At 48.8% G+C, this 14,181-nt stretch overlaps 1 protein-coding gene across 1 annotated transcript in view; it reads left to right on the top strand.

The window, feature by feature from the left end:
- Nucleotides 1–6,000: 6,000 nt before the first annotated feature.
- The window catches only part of LAMC1 (laminin subunit gamma 1), a 657,035-nt gene continuing 648,854 nt past the window's right edge, over nucleotides 6,001–14,181 (top strand). The window contains exon 1 of the mRNA XM_069232049.1: nucleotides 6,001–6,822. Coding sequence (XP_069088150.1) covers nucleotides 6,447–6,822 — 376 coding nt within the window. The 5' untranslated portion in view covers nucleotides 6,001–6,446. The remainder of the gene's footprint in view (nucleotides 6,823–14,181) is intronic.

Below are 14,181 nucleotides of genomic sequence, written 5' to 3'. Positions count from 1 at the left end.
TGACTCTTACTTTTAGAAATCCTCCATCTTGCAGATGGAGGATTCCCCCAATAGGATTAGGGATGTGCCCACCTCCCCACAGGGAGGAGGCACAAAGAGGGTGTAGCCACCCTCAAGGCCAGTAGCCATTGGCTACTGCCTTCCCAGACCTAAACACACCCCTAAATTGAGTATTTAGGGGCTCCCAGAACCGAGGAAGATAGATTCCTGTAACCTAAGAAGAAGGACGGCTGACCTGAAGCCCTGCAGTGAAGACGGAGACGACAACTGATTTGGCCCCAGCCCCACCAGCCTGTCTCCCTTCTTCGAAGAAAACTGCAACAGCGAGGCATCCAACAGGGTCCAGCGACCTCTGAAGCCTCAAAGGACAACCCTGCATCTAAAGAGAACAGCGGCCATGTTCAAGAAACTGCAACTTTTTTAAAAAAGAAGCAACTTTTAAAGACCACACGTTTCCCTCCAGAAGCGTGAGACTTTCCACTCTGCACCTGACGCCCCCGGCTCGACCTGTGGAAAACTAACTCTACAGGGAGGACTCCCCAGCGACTGCGAGCCCGTGAGTGGCCAGAGTTGACCCCCCTGAGCCCCAACAGTGACGCCTGCAGAGGAAATCCAGAGGCTTACCCTGTCTGCGACTGCCTGCTTCAAGCAACCCGACGCCTGGAAACCACACTGCACCCGCAGCCCCCAGGACCTGAAGGAACCGAACTCCAGTGCAGGAGCGACCCCCAGGCGACCCTATGCCTATCCCAGGTGGTGGCTACCCAGAGGAGCCCCCCCTGTTCCTGCCTGCATCGTTGAAGAGACCCCGGGTCTCCCCATTAATTCCTATTGGAAACCTGACGCCTGTTTGCACTCTGCACCCGGCCGCCCCTGTGCCGCTGAGGGTGTACTTTCTGTGCCTGCTTGTGTTCCCCCCCGGTGCCCTACTAAACCCCCCTGGTCTGCCCTCCGAAGTCGTGGGTACTTACCTGCTGGCAGACTGGAACTGGGGCACCCCTATTTCCATTGAAGCCTATGTGTTTTGGGAACCACTTTGACCTCTGCACCTGACCGGCCCTGAGCTGCTGGTGTGGTAACTTTGGGGTTGCCTTGAACCCCCAACAGTGGGCTACCAGGGACCCAACTTTGAACCATGTAAGCGTTTTACTTACCTGTGAACTTAACATTTACTTACCTCCCCCAGGAACTGTTGATTTTTGCACTGTGTCCACTTTTAAAATAGCTTATTGCCATTTTTGCCAAAACTGTACATGCTATTGTGATAATTCAAAGTTCCTAGAATACCTGAGTGAAATACCTTTCATTTAAAGTATTGTTTGTAACTCTTGAACCTGTGGTTCTTAAAATAAACTATGAAAAGATATTTTTCTAGATAAAAACCTATTGGCCTGGAATTTGTCTTTGGGTGTGTGTTCCTCATGTATTGCCTGTGTGTGTACAACAAATGCTTAACACTACCCTCTGATAAGCCTACTGCTCGACCACACTACCACAAAATAGAGCATTAGAATGATCTCTTTTTGCCACTATCTTACCTCTAAAGGGAACCCTTAGACTCTGTGCACACTATTTCTTACTTTGAAATAGCATATACAGAGCCAACTTCCTACACTGATACAATTTTAAATATGTGTATATTTGTTTTACCAATATTTAAATGTTATTGTGTTAGAAACACCTGGCAGCTTTCCCTTTCATTTGCTGTTCCCCAGCAGGACTGTCACCTAGATCGCAAAACTCTCTCACTTTGCAGTTAGAGGAATAAAAGTAGAATCTAGTTACCAAAAAGCATTTGCAATGCAATGGGTCTCGCGTTTCCTCGAGTTAAAGCTGTTAACGTTGTAAATCCCTAACTGAACTTTTCTTGCCACTTAAATTGAAAATGAAATGTAAAACAGTTGACATAAGTGAGCTGATTCAAAACGCCATGGCTGCAATGAGCATGAGCGCAAAGGAGAGACACAAAAGGAAAAAGAAGTCAGCTCACAATCAATCATATCGCTAATCGTGCAATTATCAATGTAACAGGGTCGATGCCCAAGGTGGTAACCAAACCGCCCCAAGGAGGGACAAACATAAAGCATTTACCAATGATAACAAAGGATTTTTGGAAGGCAAGGCCACGAAGGAGTGATAGTAATGGGAGTGTGTTGGGAGTCGCTAAAAGCCCACAGATAGATTACAACAGGTAAGAGTGCTTGCGCTTGACCTAAGAAAACTAGCTTGCAACTGTTGGATGAAGTTGAGGGGTCTGGCAGGGTTATGGAAAGAGTTGCAATGATTCAGGTAGGCCGGTCCGACATTGTAAAGGGCTTTGTAGATGTAGGTGAGTAGCTTGAAGTTGATTTGCTTCTCCACTGGGAGCTAATGGAAGATCCTCAGGTGTTGGGAGATATGTTTCTGGCGGAAGAGGTCCAGGACGAGCCTGGCGGTGGTGTTTTGGATGAGTTGTAGTTTCTGATGTTCTTTGTTGTGGTGCCGGCATAGGGTGCGTTGCTGTAGTCGAGCTTGCTTGTGACTAAGGCGTGGGTGACTGTGACTGTCTTGCAGCAGTCGACCGGGTTCCATTTGAAGATTTTGCAGGAGTTGGAGGAGGGTGTGCCAGCATGAAGAGGTGACTGCGTTTACCTGTTGTGCCATTGATAGGGAAGAGTTAAGGATGATTAATAGGTTGTGGGTGCGGTCATTCAGAGTAGGCGTGGCACTGAGCAATGAAGGCCACCAGGAGCCGTCCCAGGCTGAAGTGGAGTTTCCGAAGAAGATGAGCTTGGTCTTGAGTTAAGCTTGAGGAGGCTCTCCTTCACCCAGGCAGCAACAGCTTCCATTCTGGTGTGAAAGTTCCTCTTAGCTTTGTCTGAGTCTTCAGTGAGAGATATGATGAGTTGTGTGTCATCCGCGTATGACATGATGTTCATTCTGTGGCCTCTGACACTGGCTGCAAGCGGGGCCATGTAGATGTTGAAGAGGGATCCCTGAGGGACTCCGCAGCTGACTTCTGTTGGTTTGGATATGAAGGTTGGGAGCCTGACTCTCTGTGTTCTTCTGGAGTGGAAGGAGTGAATGCATTGCAAGGCTTTTCTGCTGATTCCTGCATCGTGGAGTCTGGTGCATAAGGTGCTGTGAGAGACCGTCTTGAAGGCTACTGAGAAGTCGAGGAGTATGAATGCTGCAGAGTGGCCACGGTCGAGGAGTGTGCGGATGTGCAGTGTGACAGCGGTCGAGGAGTGTGCCGATGTCATTGGTGCCTGCAAGAAGAGCTGTCTCCATGCTGTGGTTGCTGCGGAAGCCAGACTGAGAGGTATCCAGAGAGTTGTTTTCTTCGATGAATTGTCACAGCTGTGAGTTGATAGCTTTTTCCAGTACTTTAGCTGGGTAGGGTAGTAGTGAGATGGGCTGGAAATTCGTTAACTCTGATGGGTCGGCTGTGAGTTTCTTCAGGAGGGGGGGGACTTGGTTGTGTTTCCAATCTTTGGGGAAGGTGGCTGTGTTGATAGAGCAGTTCAGCGTCTTGCGGAGTTCGGGGCGATGGATGCGCTGGTTGTTTTGTAGATGTGGTGAGGACAGGGGTCTGTGAGAGTTCCAGAGTGAATGCTGTTCTTGATGCTTTCAGTCTCATCTGTGGTGAGACTGGGCCAGCTGAGGAGGGTTTGAGTGAGCTCTGGGGGGGCTGGGTTGGTCGTAGGTTCTGATGCTGGGCAGGTTCTGCAGGAGGAAGCCGTCATAATAGACCTTAATCGTGTGGTGGAAGAAGGTGTCCAATTTGTTGTGGAGCTCTTGCAACCGGGTTTGTTGGTGGCTTCGGAGGGGGGATTGGTGAATTAGTTGATTACTGTGAAGAGTTCTCTCGAGTTGTGCGGGGTGGTGTTGATGGGTTCACGGAGTGCAGCTTTTTTTGCGTTCTTGATGTGTCGGTGGTGGGTGTCAGTGATGGCTCTGAAGGAGGCGGGGTCTTCGCTGGTTTAGCTGTTTCACCATTTCTTATCTAGGTGCCTGCAGGTGTGCTTGGATTCTTGGAGTTTGGTAGTGAACCAGCTGGACTTTTTTGGGATGCGCAGGACCAAAGTTGATCGGAGGTGGGCTAAGGAGTCAATGCATTCGGTGATCCAGGAGCTCAGGTTGCGTGCTGCGGTGTTGGCGTTGTCAGTGGGAGGAGGGGGTGATTTGGCAAGGGCTGTGGTGGGTTGCTCGTCTGTGATTTTGTTCCATTTCCTGGGTGGGGTCCTGGGGACGGGGAGGCAACTATTGGGTGTGGTGAAGGCGAAGTGGAGGCAGTGATAGTCAGTCCAGTCTGGGGTGGAGATGTTCTTGAGAGTAATCTAGTTGCTAGAGGTAAAAATGGGGTCAAGTGTGTGTCCTGCGGTATGCACGGGCGCAGTTATCAGTTGAGGCCGAGGGTGGCGAGATTGTCGAGTAGGGAAGTCGTGTTTTGGTTGTTGCGATCCTCAAAGTGGAAAATCAAGTCACCAAGGAGGGAGTAGTCGGTGGATGCCAGGGAATGGCAATGTCTACAATTGCATCAATGAAAGCTGGGTAGGGGATGGGCGGTCTGTAGATCAGGGTGCCGCAGAAGGAAGAGTTGTGAGTGGCGTGGATCAGGAAGTGAAGGTGTTCCATTGTGGTGCAGTGTTCCTCCATGTTGACCATGATGTGGAGTGAGGACTAGTATACGATGGCCAGCCCTCTGCCCGGATGAGAGGGCTGGTCCTTAGGATGTTGTAGCCGTCTGGGATTGTGGTGGCAATGTATGGTCCGGAGGTAGGGTTAGTCCAGGTCTCGGTTAGGAATGTGATGACTGGATGGGTGGAGTTGATCAGGTCCCAAAGTTCGGTAGTGTGCTTATAGAGGGAGCGTATATTCAGAAGGAGGCAGTTGATGTGGTTGTGGCGGGCGTCAATGGTTTTGGGTGTTCCGGCTGTTTGTTGTGGCTGAAATTGAGGTTGCAGTTCTGGCAGAAAAAAGGTCCGTGGGTGTCCTTAGGAGATGCGGTGCAACAGGCGCTGAAACGTCCTGTGTCGGAATGGAGGGTGGCCAGGGAATAGCCTATCAGAGATTCAGGGTATCTGGCACTGGGCGTGGACGGGCTTGCTTTCGATACACATTCGGCAGGCCAGCTACGCACGTCTGCTGCGCGACTGTGCTACAGTTGCCATTAAGAATGGGAGGGAGGTGGGGGGTCCAGTCATCTGGAAGGTGGGAAAAGCGATTCTGGGGTGCAGGTGCAGCAGCAGCACAGGGGAAGAGGGAACAGAAAGAAAATAAACAGAAAAGAAGAGCGGAGACAAAAAAAAAAAAGGAAGAAATAGAAAAACGAAGTGAAAGCAGAGGTAAAAGGCAAGAGTATAAAGCAGGAGTAAGGAGAGGACAGAGAGTGACAGAAGATACTTGTAGATGGCCACTAGGCCACCAGGGATGAGGCGCAGGCAGAAGAGGGCCTCGAACTGAGAGCCAGGCAGGCTCTCAGTTCCATTCGAAAGCAGCAGCAGGAGGAGCTGGGAAGGGCAAAAGAGACTGACCAAGAGGTCAGAGGAGTCGCAGGTACTCTCCTTCTTCAAATAAAGACATGCAAGTACTAAGTTAAGTACAGGAGAGTACCTGCCTTTTTAAAGCTCTACTGGTCTGCAAAAATGAGCGCCATCGGACCATTAAGCACTGGTGACAGTGGACGTTGTGCGCTGCATGGGAAAGCGGGCGAAGTGGGAATCGAAAGTGAAAAGAGTGGGTGATGCGAGGATGGTGGGGCTATGAGTTGCATGTGAGGCAATTGGGTGGTGTAATGTGATTGAGGATAGGGCAGTTGGTCTGGGTGTGAAGTGGTCAGCATGAAATTTCTGTCACTCCAGCGGCGCGGGGTTGTGACTGCGTAGCCCTACCCGCCCATTCCCCTCAGCTGGAATGTGGGAATGGGAGGAGTGACGGAGGAAGCCGAGGACTGTCGAACGCCTGGTCCAAGCTTTCGATCCCAGAGTGCACCGCTGCTCCCCCGGCCCATCCCTCTTCACACAGAGATCAGCCCGACGCAAAGGGCTGCGGGACTCAGCTGAGAAAAGTTTTGGGCTGCTCCACTGGAACAGAGCCGCCGCCTCAAAAGAAGGGAACGCGAGTGCCCCATCAAAATATAAGAATTAGGGGTAGCGCCAGTCCAGGACTTCGCGCCGCGGAGAGGTGAACGCAAAAAGCGCATACGCCCTCTAGTAAAAACGACGAGAGGAGCCTCAACCTACCAGCTGAAGCTTCAGAGACGGCGGAGCGCGAAGCCGACCACCGCCCTGCTACCAGCAGCGCGAGCCCACAAGAGCCAGCGCGAGGCTGCAGCGTCTTCGAACTTCTAGAACTCAGGAGGTGCGCGAGACCATCACCTGCAGCCTCGAGGGGCGCGAGCTCTGCGGTGCCGGTAGCGGGGGAAGCGCGCGCCGCCGTCTGTGGGGAGCCCCGGAGGGTGCAGAATGTGGCATCCGCCACCGGTGCTACTGTTCTGCCTCGGGCTACTCTGCGCCCGGGGGCGCGCCGCCATGGACGAATGCACGACCGAGGACGGACGGCCTCAGCGCTGCATGCCCGAGTTCGTTAACGCCGCCTTCAATGTGACGGTGGAGGCGACCAACACGTGCGGTTCCCCGCCGGAGGAGTACTGCGTGCAGACGGGGGTCACCGGCGTCACCAAGAGCTGCCACACGTGCGACGCGCGCTCCCCAGCCCTGCGGCACGGCGCGGATTATTTGACCGACTACAACAACCCCCAGGACACCACCTGGTGGCAGAGCCAGAGCATGCTGGCGGGGGTGCAGTACCCTTCGAGCATCAACCTGACGCTGCATCTGGGTGAGTACCGAGAAATCTTAACACCCATACCCACCCCTCTCCTCCAACTCAAACGTAATCCTAGTCTCAGTAATCTATTCAGGGAGCATCACCCCGACACCGCGCCTGGGTTAGTACTTGTAAACCCAAGCCTTCTCCATCATACCTTCCTACCAACTAACCTTAACACACCCTAACAACTTCCGCGTGGGCAGCAGTGGAGCATCACCCCAGCGTAGCGCCCCACCTGGGTAAGTCTAAAAGAACCACATCTGCAGAAGCACCACGAGTAGTAAGCGCTATATAAATCTGTTCCCTAGCTGCAGATCCTGGGAAACATCGGCTTGATAGTGCTTCCTGTGAGTCCAGAGACCACTCCCTTGCACCATAATACTCTAAACAATTACGACGAGTACCAAAGAACTACACCACTAAAAGATCAAAGATCTGGTTGCGATCGGTGGGTGATAAATCAGCCTGACCCTGCTCCCCGCCGAGTCTCTCCCACATCCCTCACAAACCCCTATTGCGCCGTAGCCTTCATCTAGGGAGCATCATCACCCCCCCAAGATAGTCTCTTGGGAGACCTTCCTTATACAGCAGGCGTCTTTAGGGCAATGACACACTAGCCACCCAGGTCTTGCATTTTACCAAGCCTTCCTTCACTTTAAACTCATTTAAATGCAAGCCGGAAAGGCACAGAATTCCCAGTTTCTTCAAATGTGAAAAAAGCTCATTCATTCTCGAACTCAAGGTGACCTTAGATCGAACCCGAGTGAAAAGGAATGTGGATTGCGACTGTGTTTTCCTACATGCTTGAATATAAAACGGTAAATCACGGTTGGCAGATTCACAGTAGAGCAGCACGTCCAGCCGTTCAACCTGCATTAAAACTTTACATTTATGCTAATGCTAGTTTATGCAACACTTTGTTTTGCGCTCAGCAAAAAACAACCAAACAGTACACACTTGTAATAATAGACAGCGTCCATTGTTTATTCTGCACCTTCCGGCTATGTTTCAAAACCTTTCTTCCGTCTCTCTCATTACCACGTGTTACACGTTTTAACCCCTGAGGGAACCTTTTCCCACTAGAACTTCGTCTTGCAGATCAGACTTAAATAATTCATGTAATGTAAGGTTTCACCGGGAGGGATTTTAGATTTCGAGACACCTGAGCATAAAAAATGCATGTTTTTGGGTCCTTTAGGACCATTGGAATTTAGTGCAATAACTGCTGTTTTTAGAACAGCGTCTGTGATGTAAACTTGAAGTACATAGGCAGTGCTTCAAAAACATTTTGTGGCAAAGAAGGAATCCTTGTTTCCTCTCGGGTACTTTAGTATTCGTTTGCATCTGCAAACAAATTCAGCTTTCCCGTTTGTTTACCAGAGAGGGGTTATTTACAGTCTCTAGGCCGTAATGTCACGTATTTGAGTACATCAGTCTGAAAGGTTACCAGTTAAATTGTCAAGTGCTGCTTTGCACCCCACTCGCAATCTGTTTAACATTTGGCGCAACTGGGGCTATTTGTTTGCGTTAATATTTGCTAATAGTGCAGGTTTAAAGCAAACGAATGTTCACCTTAAAAAGCAGCGATGAAATTGCATATTTTCAATGTACCTGGTTTTAATCCCGAATGGACTAACTAGCTGCAGAAGACGTGAGCAGTTGTCGTTAACCTTCAGCTGGGAGCCTAGTATGACCACAGAGCCATAAAAGAACCTTAATGTGCTCTTCTTGATCTGTTCACTCAGTCTGACTGCCAAGCAACTTCACATCATTGGCGTAAACTAGTTGTTCTGAGTTCCTGGGCGCGCCTTGTGCTAACCTGTGGCACTTATAATGTTTTATGTTATCAAGGTTCAGATTGTGATTGGTTCTGCACTTGTCTTGCCCAGAGCTGCTATGCGTCGGATGCAGAGTTTGATCAGCTGGCTTCTATAGACGTTGTTTAACCAAAATGCCAGGGTAGTTTAAGTAACATCATTACGTCTGTGCCCTCCTACCCGCCCCCCCTCCCCCCTAACGACCTTCGATTTACTTCCGAAACGACTAGAGGAACAGCAACGCGGTGTAAAATCCAGAAAGTCTACAGGTATTTTAATGCAGTCAACTCTTGGTCCTGCTATTGTCATGTACCATGAAGACGGATGTACCTAATATCAAGCAAGTGTTAGTTGCTGTTGCCCCCATTTCATGGCAACTGCTTGCTGCCCCATTAAGGTTGTGTTACAATAATGCAAACACAGCCTTTGAGCGTTGCCAGAATTGCTTAGTTATTTTCAAGCTTGCGTATCGTGCTCGGAAGTAATTGGTTACTTTTTGCGATTGTGTGGACATTTTTTTTGTTTTAAACTGGAAATGTGGAAACAAAATAACAAAGATGCTGTGATTTAAGTTGTAGGGACACTTTTTCACTCTATTCATATACACATATTCAAGCAGTAGTGTGATACCTTGTGTTTGAGGCACTCCCGCTGCGACAAAAAAACATGATTTTTGTACCGCACTTGGTGCTATTTAAAAAAAAAAAAAAAAAAAAGTTTTTTTTTTTTTCGTAGTCCGCTTCACACATTAGTCTTTTAACTACTTTTGTCCACAAGCATATATCTTAATGGTCCATGGTGGTACAGGTCATAGAGCATAGGGATTTTGCCAGAGGTTGCAGAATGGTATGCAGTACGGGCTCTGGTAGTGTCATAGCTATGTAGACCCTTCGGCCGGTCTTATGCCACATAGAAATATAGGGCAATACATTTGTGCATGTATAAATAATAATAAAGGCCACTTTAGGCTCAATTTTATTTGCAATGCCAAACTATGTTCATGCTATACCTTTAATAGAATGCTAGTTTACAGGTTATCTTGTGCCGGGTTGCATGCATGTGTGTGCTGATGGCAGCCATCTTTAAGTATTTTATGTTGTGTAACCCTTCTGGTTCTATGGAGATGAGCTCCACGTTCATAGAGCTCACAAGTGGGTGCTGTGGAGTTTGTCCCAGTACTGGAGCAGCAGCTGTTGAGTGTTGATCTGTGTCCATTCCACCCCCCCCATGTGCACACCCCTGGATTGGAGCATGAGACGCACCCACTCCGATTTTCTGCCCCTCCCTTCGCCCAAGGAAGGATGATTGTTTAGTCCCAACCAAGCACACTAGCCACCAGGGAAAATTAAACGAGAGAGCTGAGGCAGCACACTATGCAGTAAAAAGATTGCAAGATGTCAGGAGTTTACTAAACAAACAAAAAAAACACAAATGGGTGGAGACAGCCCACCCTGGCATAGGGCCATTGCCCCATCCCAAAAGGGGCAAACTAATATTTCTACTTTTTTTGAGGTGTTGGTGCACACAATGGATTTGCATGGGGTGTGGAGGGGGTTAGAAAGCCCACTAGACACCAGAGATTTTACATTTGGGCAAAGTAAACGGGTAGAGGTGCCTCAGCCTGCACAGAGCTTTCCCTCAACTGCAAAATGGTAAAACCAGAATTTTTACGTCCTGGGTATGTGGGGGTGGAGATATATGCCGCAGTTTGCCTCATCGTGGGGGTCTGGTAGAGAAGACCACTGGCGGCCGGTGAATGTTAGAAAATAATGGTGCCTAGCCAATCCTGATATCTGGTCACACTTCCAGATCCTCAACAGTCTTTCTGCTCCTTTGAGAATAAAGCATCCCCATCCGTATGGCAGGTAGGAGGAAACTTAGGGTCTTCTGGGTTTTGATTTTACACCCATCTGTAAAACCAAAATTCAGAAGTCTCAAAATTAGGCATGCAGAGTAATCAAGAGTAATGTCTTGCATGGATCCAACATTTTCCCACTCTATTGCCATCATTAGGAGTAGCCAGGTAATTGGTGTGCGTATGAATTTATCAGGTTTAATAGATCCCACCCAATTGCTAGTTTTATGTTTATTAAGGTGAATTTTAAAACTTGCTACTCCGAAAACTGTATGTTCTGTTAAATAAGTTATTTGCTTATGTGTGGTAGCAGCAGTTACCGTGTGTATCAAGATTAACTGTGCAGCTTCCAATGAGGGCCTCTATACATTGAAAGGCACACTGTAGGTCTTTGCGAGCAAAGCACTCTAGCTGAGACCCCATAATTACAGGAGGCATTAGAGTAAATACAGTAGTTGAGACGTACTCAAGTCTTCTGTACATCACTTGTTTGTGCTATCGCAGTGCACATCCTGTGTATGCCATTGTTTAGGAAGGCAGTGAAGAAAAGCGGGATTGTTGAGGGAGTGGTGAAAGTGAAGTCACGACTGAACTTTGTCTCGTTCCGAGCCCTTCCGTAACTTTATTTCAAGTCTCTGCACAGGATATTTGCTTCGGGTGTGCAATCATGGCTATACGTTCCCCTTCGTTTTTGCACGTGCAATTTCCTGTAGGCAATGCGTGGAGGAATTAGCTAGGGCAAAACATTGTGGACATTGGAATACTGTTTGATAAAAACGTTTTCAGAAACTGTTTCTTAGTGGTATTTTTAGTGGTAAAACTTGGAATCGGGCCTAAAAATCTCCTAGGAGAAGTAGTTAGTGTGGTATTTAGTGTCCACCACTGCTCTTGTAAGGCTTTTGATTTAGTGTCAGAGTAGTATCCGGTTCTATTGGTAACGCGGATGAAGTCTAGAGGCTACAAGCCAGTGTGATTAACTCGCGGATTACAAGGGGTGGTACCAGTTCTGCTGTGGCAGGCGAAGGAATTGCGTAGTGAAGCCTCCTTTATCTGGGGTTCTCGGAATGAACAGCCTCGAGATAAGGGTCTCATGGGCCTGGAATGAGGCTCGGGAAGACCATGCAGAAAATCGTGTCCGGGATGTGTTCTCCGTACCATCTGTTAGATAAAGTCTCAGCAGGGTTCTGACTGGCGATGGGCACCTGAAGAGCAGGCGGACCAGGGAACCGTAGTCAGTAAGTGCCTTTGTCGCCCTGGTTTGAAGATGCCTCGGCTACGTAAGTTTCGGGACGTCTAGTGTGTCACACAGCTCGGTCGTTAGCTGCTTCCGACCAATGCATAGAAGAATGGGTTCCGTCCTCCTGTCCTGTCTGGTCTCCAAATGCCTTCTCAGGGCGCGGCAGGGGCCTCCTTCCCCTTGAGTGCTTCAATCTGGGGAACACTGTGCTCACTTCCTGGGAACGTCGAGGATGGTCGGGGAGAGAAAGGGCAGGCTGGAAGCTGCGGGACGTGTAGAAAGACACTTTTGTTTGGGAGGGGGTTTGACGTCTCTGTGCTCCACGTTACGCCGCTCCATGTATAGCAGGATTGTGAATGCACTATCAGGGGTTGGGGCCCTTTGGGGGTGGACTAAATCGCAGCTTTGTGACGTCCGAACTTAATTAAGGCCACAAAGCCCGGGCAGTGTTTAATCCGTGGCCTGGAGACAAAGGCAGTGGTGTCTGGGCGAAGGCGGTCCACATTGCAGAGGCGCTTTGCTTGGGCCTTGCTGCCCTCCAGTCAAGAATGTTCTTGCTGATTTCAGGGTCTGTGCGTCTAATCTAAATGAGTTAATTAAGGTATGCTGGATGTACAGTAGTTAACACCTCTTCCACGACGGGCACCCGAACACTTTTCACACGATGGAGAGGGTACATTTAACACGCCCACTCACTTTGTTAAAGATTCGTTATGTTTTTCGAGTGTGTAGGTTTCTTGTGCACTAGTGGGCAACAGTAGAGCACGTGACTGATGTCATGGTCACCTCGGATATCCATGTAGTCGGGCTGCATTTCTTGATCTTGGCTGCCTTTTGTACAAATTCAAGGATCTAACTTTGAGTTCCAGAGTTTGTCAGTAGTCCGTTTCCGTGATTGTAGGCAGCTGCCTGCGATGTTTTTGACAACTTTGGTATGTTGAAGTAGACCTTCGCCAATGTTAGCTCACGAGTTTTGACAGCTGTGATTTGTTGGAGGAAGGCAGAGCCTAAAAAGTACATTTATCGGTGTGGCAGAATACCTGCGACAGCTGGTGTATTTATGACGGGATATGTGGAGTAGGGATTTTAGCGTCGACGTGACCTCTGCTTAGGCAAGTTGTTGTACAGCAGCGGATCTACTACACGTCTTCGTGAACAGACACAATTGATAGTGAATGTTTCCTTGAGGACCACAATCAATGCATGTGTTGTGAATTCAGACCGCACCGCCTGGCTCTTCACTGGCATCCTGATTTCAGTTACAGTTGGAAACGAAGCCAAGCGCTGCCGGCAATCTCCTGCTTGGATATCGTGCCAGCCGGAACACCTGACGGGATTTCTGTGAGGGATCGGTTGGCACGTAGTGTAGAGAGCTAGAAAGATGTAAACAGTCTAACTAAAATGCAGGTTGAACATGTGTTTAATTTAGGAACCCCACGCAGAAAGAATTGTCCAAGCAGAACAGTTGGAGTCTGGGATCCCAGCTTTCGAGGCCCTTGGCAAGGCCCTGAGCTATTTCTAGAGAGCAGGCGCATTCTTTCCTGGTAGGTCTGACGGAAAGAGTGCGCCTCAAAAGAAGCCTGTTTTGCACCCGCAGATCCGACAAAAGTGTATGTAGTCCTGAGCAGCAGGTCAAGTTAATCGTTCTAGCCGGCCGTCTCCACCACAAAAAGGCAGGAAATGCCACCTCGTAAATATAACGCGGTAAATTGCTTGAAAGTTACAACTTGTTGAACAAAGTGAAGTCCACCATTTTACTAGAAATTCTGCAGTCGCTGTGTGCTAAACATAGCCGAGTGTGTCGAGGCTGGCAAAGGTTACATCTTGTAAATGCAAGCGCTATTTTCGGCTGGAAAAGCAAGAGTTTGATATTGCCCTCAGTTGTAAGGGTGTGGCAAAGCAGAGTCCTCTCCTAAGTTTGTGGCTGTTCCTGAAGCTTTCCAAGTTCGCGATTAGTCTGTGCCCTGCACCGAGGGCTGCAGCATGTGGGTGTTAAACCACCCTTTGAATACACTGAACGCACACCCTGACGTTCACTCTCCCATGCTGGCTTCCGCAGGCCGCAGTGTGGTAACATAATAAAACCACACATTTCCCCCATTCGATGCTGTGAAACTCGAATAATGCATTCCCCTCCCCTCTCACAGGTGTTGAATATTATTAGCTGGCAAAATTCGTGCATATAAAACAGCCTAGTCTGCGCAACATTTGTACAAATTTTGTCACGTCAAATCTGACCCAAAAGCTGCTAACACCCAATTCTACATTATAGCCATATTGGGCAATGACAGCTCCCGTGCCAAAATACACTTGAATGGGTGGCAAAACATATCCATACTTAGTTTGGTGAGGAGAAGGAGGGATTTCTCCCTAGATTTCTTTTTTTGGGAGCCAGAAGAGAGAACGGTGTTACTTTGGGAATGCAAGTCTGTCTTCCTCTTTTGCCTTTGGAGCGGTTA

This window comes from Pleurodeles waltl, chromosome 4_2 (assembly GCF_031143425.1).
Source record: "Pleurodeles waltl isolate 20211129_DDA chromosome 4_2, aPleWal1.hap1.20221129, whole genome shotgun sequence".
Lineage (NCBI taxonomy): Eukaryota > Metazoa > Chordata > Amphibia > Caudata > Salamandridae > Pleurodeles > Pleurodeles waltl.
Note: the sequence above shows the minus strand (reverse complement) of the source record. Positions and strands in the feature narration are given on the sequence as shown.